The 6765-nt window shown below is 60.0% G+C and overlaps 1 protein-coding gene across 1 annotated transcript in view; it reads right to left on the reverse strand.

The window, feature by feature from the left end:
• Positions 1–6765, reverse strand: part of COL16A1 (collagen, type XVI, alpha 1) — a 20102-nt gene that overhangs the window by 12235 nt on the left and 1102 nt on the right. Inside the window, 14 exon segments of the mRNA XM_009078863.1 lie at positions 40–84; positions 210–272; positions 425–460; positions 759–803; positions 885–926; positions 1073–1135; positions 1303–1329; positions 2552–2599; positions 3119–3250; positions 3505–3585; positions 3664–3939; positions 4031–4154; positions 5816–5933; positions 6070–6132. Of these exon segments, the coding sequence (XP_009077111.1) occupies positions 40–84; positions 210–272; positions 425–460; positions 759–803; positions 885–926; positions 1073–1135; positions 1303–1329; positions 2552–2599; positions 3119–3250; positions 3505–3585; positions 3664–3939; positions 4031–4154; positions 5816–5933; positions 6070–6132 (1163 nt within the window).

Raw genomic sequence — 6765 nt, forward strand, 5'->3', positions numbered from 1 at the left:
GCCCCATCTCCTACCCCCTCCCCCCAAACCCTCACCTACCTTCTGGCCCTTGGGGCCCACCACACAGATCTCTCCAGGTCGGCCCTGCCAGGGGGAGAGCAGGGGTGTGAAGGCTCCACGTGTGCAGTGCTGTGCACCCCACGGGGCAGTTGGTCCTGGGGACAGACCCCATGCCCAGGGGGTGCCCTGTACCCCCTGGCACTACTCACATCACGCCCAGGGCGCCCCGGCTTGCCCTGAAGTCCTCCATCACCCTTCTCACCCTTCTGGCCCTGTGGGACAAACAGATGTCACCCATGGAGTCACATCATCCATGCTGGCCAGGTTGGCACCATCTGGTCCTGGCATCTCTGCTGCTATGCCAGGAACCACAGAGCAGGTGTCCCTGCTGCAATGCCAGGAGTCATGGGATGACTGGACTCACCTTCTGCCCATCAGTGCCAGCTGCTCCTGGAAATCCCTGCATGGGAACAGCAGGAAAAAGTGGATACTCATAGGTGGGGTCATGCAGGTGCCCATGGATGGGCTCATGCAGGTGCCCATGGATGGGTTCATACAGATGCCCATGGATGGGCTCATGCAGCTGCCCACGGGTGGGCTCTTACAGGTGCCCATCCATGGGTCCATACAGGATTCTCCTCCAGCTCCTTTCATCCCCCACCACCCACCCATGGAGCTGGACCCTCATGTCCCAGCTCAGGGTACGTGAGCCACATGAGGAGATCACAGCCATGTCCCAATGGCTGAGCATCACTTACCACCTCTCCACGCTGCCCCTTCTCACCCCTTGGCCCCTCAGCACACTGGGGAGGAGGAGGAGGAGGATGTGAGCAGGGCAGCAGAGATGAGGAGGGGGATACACAGAGGGTTAGGGGGGGTCTCACCTGCACGGGGCCACCAGGGTGGGTACGCACACAGTCAATGCCCTGGGAGGAGGAGGAGGCAGCTCAAGGGCTCTGTCAAGGCTGGGGAGCCATGGGGAGCTGCAGCACCCCCAGGGCAGCAGGAACCCCACAGGGAACAACCCCTGAGCAGAGGAATCCCCACCCAGGATGTGGTCAGGGACACTCACACGGTCGCCTTTCTCCCCCTTGATGCCAGCAGTGCCAGGGAGGCCACGCTCACCCTTGGTGCCCTGCAGGAGAGGGGAGGGGAGGGCGACAAAACAGGCACAGGTACTCCCATCTCCATGTGTGTGTGCCCACAGCTCCAGGAAGGGATGCTCCAGGCACAGCTGAGGGTCTGTGTGACCACATCCCTGCTGGAACTGAGCTCTGGATGTCCTGGGGGTGACAAACCTACCTTTGGACCTGAGGGACCAAGTGTGACCTGGGGAGAGAGGAGAAAGTTGTTCCAGATCCCCCCCAAGGGCTCCAAAGGGCAGCAGGAGAGCACCAACCCCACCATGGTCCCAATCTCCCAGCATCCTGTCCCCAACTGCCACCCCAGGAGCCCCATGGGGCGTGTGGGGTCCCAAACACCCACCAAGCCCCCTCCTCCAGTTGTTGTAAGAATGGGGCCACATCTGGAAGGGATCAGACACCTTCCCTGCAGCCAGATGTCACAGGGCTCTGAGCCAAGAGGATCTGCAGTCCTGGGGGGCTGATGCTGATGGCAGAGTGGTGGGTGACACCCCTTACACCCCTGGTGGCTTTTGCCATCCCCAGCTCACAGCCCAGCCTGGCCAGGTCAGGGCTGCCATGTCCTCCCAGCACAGCCCAGTGCTGCCCAGTACCACACTCACGTTTGATGGTGCCATCTGTGCCGAGCAGGGTGGGCACTGGAAGAGACAGGGATGGCAGCTTGGATCTGCTCCATGGCACCCCAAACCCTACAGCACCCGCACCCCCTTGGCCACTGCCCCACTCCCCTGGGCACCCCACACCTGTGGGGCTCCCCCAGCAGCGTCTCTGGCCAGCACTGGGGGGCACAGGGGATGCCTGGCATGGAGAAGGGAAAAGCCACCGTGTTTCCTCCCTGGGGAGCTGAGGAGGTGCTGGCCTGGCACTCTGCTCTCCCTGTGGCTTTGTGGCTTGACCACAGCTCCACCAGACCAAACCAGCCATTCCAGCCTGCTCCCATGGGATTGGGGATGGGCAGGACCCTGTGACCCCATGGCTCACAATCCACACTGCTGGACCTGATCAATACCCCATGGATCCTCAGCATTATCCCACCAGCAGCTCTGAATCCCCACGGTGGGACAAGGAACCACAGAGACATGCAGGGATGAGACACAGGAGCACTGGAGACACTTCCCAGCTCTGGCAGTGCTCCGAAGACGCTCAGAAGGAACAAAGAGGCCCTTGGCCATGGCTGGGATTGCTCCAGCAGCAGCAAAGACTTAGTGGGGCCTCAATTCCTGCTCGGGGGAGCAGAGCAGACACTACTAAAGGCATCTCTGCCACTCTGGGAACAGCAGAAATTTTCCAAATGCCGTGGAGGCAGACTCAGATAGGGGTGGATGGCACCAGTGAGAGGAAGGGAAGTGGAGCTGGGCATGCCAGGACCAGGACAGCTAGGATAGGACACACTCTCCACTTCCCCTCACCTTGTGATCTTCCTTCAGGCTGCTCCTTCCCGAGGTTCTCACTGGCTCCTGTGGAGAAAGAAGAGCACCCCTGGGTGTTCCCTCTCCATGTATCCTGGGTTATCCTGCCCCATGGATCAGCTGGTGCAGATGATGGAGCTCCAGGATCCCTCCCCTCCCTCATTCCCAGGTCACCACCAGCTCCCTCCCTCCCCTGTTGTGGTGGAAAAAGTGAGGCAGGGATTTTCCAAGGGCTGGATCAACGTGGTTGCTGGCTCAGCATGGCTGGCTGGGAGCACCCTGTGCCGGGACGGGGAGTGGGATGGAGAATGGGATGGGGATGGGGAATGGGATTGGAGCTCCAGGATCCCTCCCCTCCCTCATTCCCAGGTCACCACCAGCTCCCTCCCTCCCCTGTTGTGGTGGAAAAAGTGAGGCAGGGATTTTCCAAGGGCTGGATCAACGTGGTTGCTGGCTCAGCATGGCTGGCTGGGAGCACCCTGTGCCGGGACGGGGAGTGGGATGGAGAATGGGATGGGGATGGGGAATGGGATGGGGATGGGATGGGGTGGGGCTGCTGGAGCTCACAGTGCCCAGTGGCTCCTCCAGGCAGAAGCAGCGAGTGTACACACGACCCTCAGCCTGCGGTGAGATCTCGATGAGGTTACTGCTCTGCATCAGCTCCGCCTGCCGACGGGTCTTGGGCACTTCTGTCTGACACTGCAGGGAGAGAAGGAGCTCGTGGGGAGCTCCTGGGGTGACCACCAGGAGCCCAGTCCTGCCTGAGCACCTGGTGTGACTCAAGGGATGGACCCTGCTGCCCATGGGGACAGACACCACGATGTCACCACAAACAGATGACCCACAGAGAGCTTTGACCTCACCATGCCTCAGTTTCCCCTCTGGTGAGAACCCTGACCACGCACAGGGCAATTCCAGTGCTCAGCTGGGACTGGGAGCTTAGGGGAACTCACCCCACTGGCTGAGATCTCACAGCATCCCTCCTGCCTGGCCAGCTCGGCATCACAGTAGATCTGAGCTTGTTGGATGTCAAACTGCAGCAGGACAGAGTGACAGGTCAGGGATGGCTCCAGCACCACATGGAGAGCTGCTCTCCCCCCACGGGCACTCACCCTGATCGGGGTGCCACGCACAGCATCCAGCCCCAGGAAGGTGTTTCCCTCCAGGATCAGTGCCCGCCGCGGTGCCAGCGGTTTGGAGGAGATGGAGGCACAGTCAAGGTGGATGGACACAGAGTGGCTCTGCACAGCCACCACCACCTTGTGCCACCTCCCATCGAAGAGAGATGCCACAGCCTTCCCCGTGAAGACAGCGCTGGCAAACGTGGTCCCCAGAGCCCTGGCCTGAAACTCCAGGCTCTTCTCAGGGCCGTGCACAGACAGGGAGAGCTGGGCACAGAGGGGACAACACCACGCTCAGGGACAGCTTCTGGCTGTCCCCTCACTGCTGGAGCATCCTGCTGCATCCCCAGGGCTGTACCTGGGGGTATCCCTGCTGGTCGGTGATCTGGAAGAGGTACCAGTGCTCCCCAGTGCTGTTCTTCTTCAGCAGCAAGGTGAGGATGAGGGTGAAGGTGGGGGGCAGCCCACGGGGAAACACCTGCCTGCAGGGAGAGGTGTCAGGGGTGACTGGATCCTGCACCAGCCACCAGTGTTTGCACCTCCATCCACATGGCACCACCCCAAGAGTCCCCCAAAGGGAGGTCTGTCCCAATCAGTGCCACCCCAGATGCCACCGTGGTGGATTCAGCACCTGGAGCTGTTTGTGCCTTGGCTGGGAACACAGACTGTGGCTGCTGGAGACACCAGCACTTATGGAACAGGAGCAGAACATGAGACAGACAGCAGAGATGTTTGTCCCCATCCCAGGGCAGCGTGGGGAGCTCAGATGAGCCCCCCAAAGCTCACCCTGAATCTCTCACACTGCTTGGACACTCAGTGGAGGGGACTGAGCATCCCCCTGCACGAGGACAGCCCAGTCTGGCCCAGCACCCCCAGCACCATCCCCACCCCTGCACCCCAAACACAGCTCTCCTGGGGTGGCTGCAGCACCCAGGACCACGCACTCATCCCCACAATATCCAATTTTGTTCCTGGGAAGCCAGGAAATATATCCATCACCTCACAGGCTCCATGGACTGGATGGCAGCAGTTCCCTGGTGGGACTGTTCCCAGTTTGCCCACAGCCCACTAAACCATTGGAAATATTTGCTCTGGGCTCTGCTCTGCTCCCAGCCTTGGCTCCATGCCAGTGATTTTCCAAGCCACTGCTCTGGAGTTCGACTAAGGGATGAGGAGCAGGACAGAGCTGATGGTCCCCTCTGCTCACTGTGGGACACAGGGACATCCTAACTGGGCACTGAGGTGGATGTGCACCCATGAGTGCCCACCTGGAGCTCACAACTTGAGTGCTGGGGCCTCCCCTGTGTTCAACCTGAGGCTGGATCTGGGATGCCACGGGCACACAGCCAAGAGCAACACCAGCCTGGAGCCTCTGCCATCCTGAAACCATCTAAGAATTTGGCTGCCCAGGTCCAAGGCTGTGTCTCCTCAGCCTCAGGAGAGCCCTGTGCCCAGCACAGCTGCATGCCAACCCCGAGGCAATGTGGGGACAGGCTGGAGGAGACAGTCATGCAAAACCACAGCAGCTTCCTCCAGGAAAAAGCTCCCAAGGATGTGGATCTGCTCCCAACTCGCCACGCTGCAGCATCCCTTCCAGCCCTGGCACCATGGCAGGATGATCATGGGCACAGCTGGGCAGGACACATTGGAGACAGAGAGGACAAGTCTCTATGTGGCTCCCCCAGCAGACCCTCAGAGCCCCCACAAACCCAGCAGTGCCTGCTCAGAGCTGTGCAGCATTTCGAGCTTGTCTAGACCCAGGGAAAGCCTGCCAAGTGCAGCCACAGAGCAACCACAGAGCCCTGCTTGCGTAAGGTTTGGCCACCACCCAGCCAAGCCGTGGCAGCCCGTGATTTACTTTCTAGGAGGAAGGTGCGTGGGCAGCACCAGGGTCCTCTGTGTCCCCCTGGGTGCCACGGAGCTGCCTGGTGTCCCCAGCATCAGCTAAGGGCAAAACACACTCAGCTTCACCCAGGCTCCTTCCTTACAACATGTGGGGATTGTGCCTGGAGGAGCTTTGGTCAAACAGTCACTGCATGGGTCACCCAGGGACATCTCATGGGTCACCCAGGGACATCTCATGGGTCACCCAGGGTCACTCCATGGGTCACCCAGGGTCACCCCCTGAGCCCCTCACACTCACTGGGTGGGCTGGACCAGGGGCACAGTGCCCAGTCGCAGCACTTCTGGTCCCCGGGGGTTGCGAACCTTCTTGATGGATGAGATCTTCAGCAGGTCAAACCTTTTAATCAGGTTAAAACCTGCAGGACAGAGCAGAGGAGGTGAGACCTACCCCTGGCCCAAGCTGACAATTCCCAGGCAGGGCACAGAGCCCATTCCTGGAGCATCAGGGCTGTGCAGGGACCTTATTTGCAGAGCAAGAGAGGCTTTCCTTACCCGTTATATTCTCATACTTGTCCCCAACCAGATCCTCATCCCAGAGCTGTGGGCACAGCTTCCCTGCAAGGCAAATCAGCACATCATTGTCACTGCAGTGTCCCCAGAGCCATGGTGGGACAAGCAGTGTGGGGTCACACAGAGCTCCCCAAGTCCAGGAGGTGCTCAGGGTGCTGCCAGGAGCTTGCCCTGGCCCCTCAAGGCTGTTGGTAGCCACAAGACAGCACAGATCTGCTCCCAGGGCAGCACCAGCTTCTGTGAGCCAGGAGAATTGAAGCTGAAGGCCTTCAGGAGCAGTTTGGAGGGGATAGAGCTGGCCCTGCTGTCTCCCACATCAAGTTCACCAGGTGAAATGCTTTTCCCAGTTCCTACATGTTTTGCCTCAAAACAGCCCCATGGCTGGAATCAGCATCAGGAGACTTAGATGAGTGTTGTGGACACATAAGGTGAGGAGATGGCACCTAGAGCTGCTTGCTCACTGCCCCTCCTGTCCCATCCTGGTGGCAGCTCAGACCGGGGGACAGAGGGAGGGAGTGGTGAGAGGTTGAGCTGCAGGAAATGCCGTGTCAGCCGCGGTCACGGGGAGCTGCTGCTGTTTGCTCCTTGAGCGGATAAATTACTGCTCTCAGTCCACCTCCGCTGGATGCACCAGATGTTGGGAGGTGTGAGATAAGGGAGGAAAACAAGAGGGTAGGG

The sequence above is a fragment of the Acanthisitta chloris genome, unplaced genomic scaffold, assembly GCF_000695815.1.
Source record: "Acanthisitta chloris isolate BGI_N310 unplaced genomic scaffold, ASM69581v1 scaffold11290, whole genome shotgun sequence".
NCBI classification, from domain to species: domain Eukaryota; kingdom Metazoa; phylum Chordata; class Aves; order Passeriformes; family Acanthisittidae; genus Acanthisitta; species Acanthisitta chloris.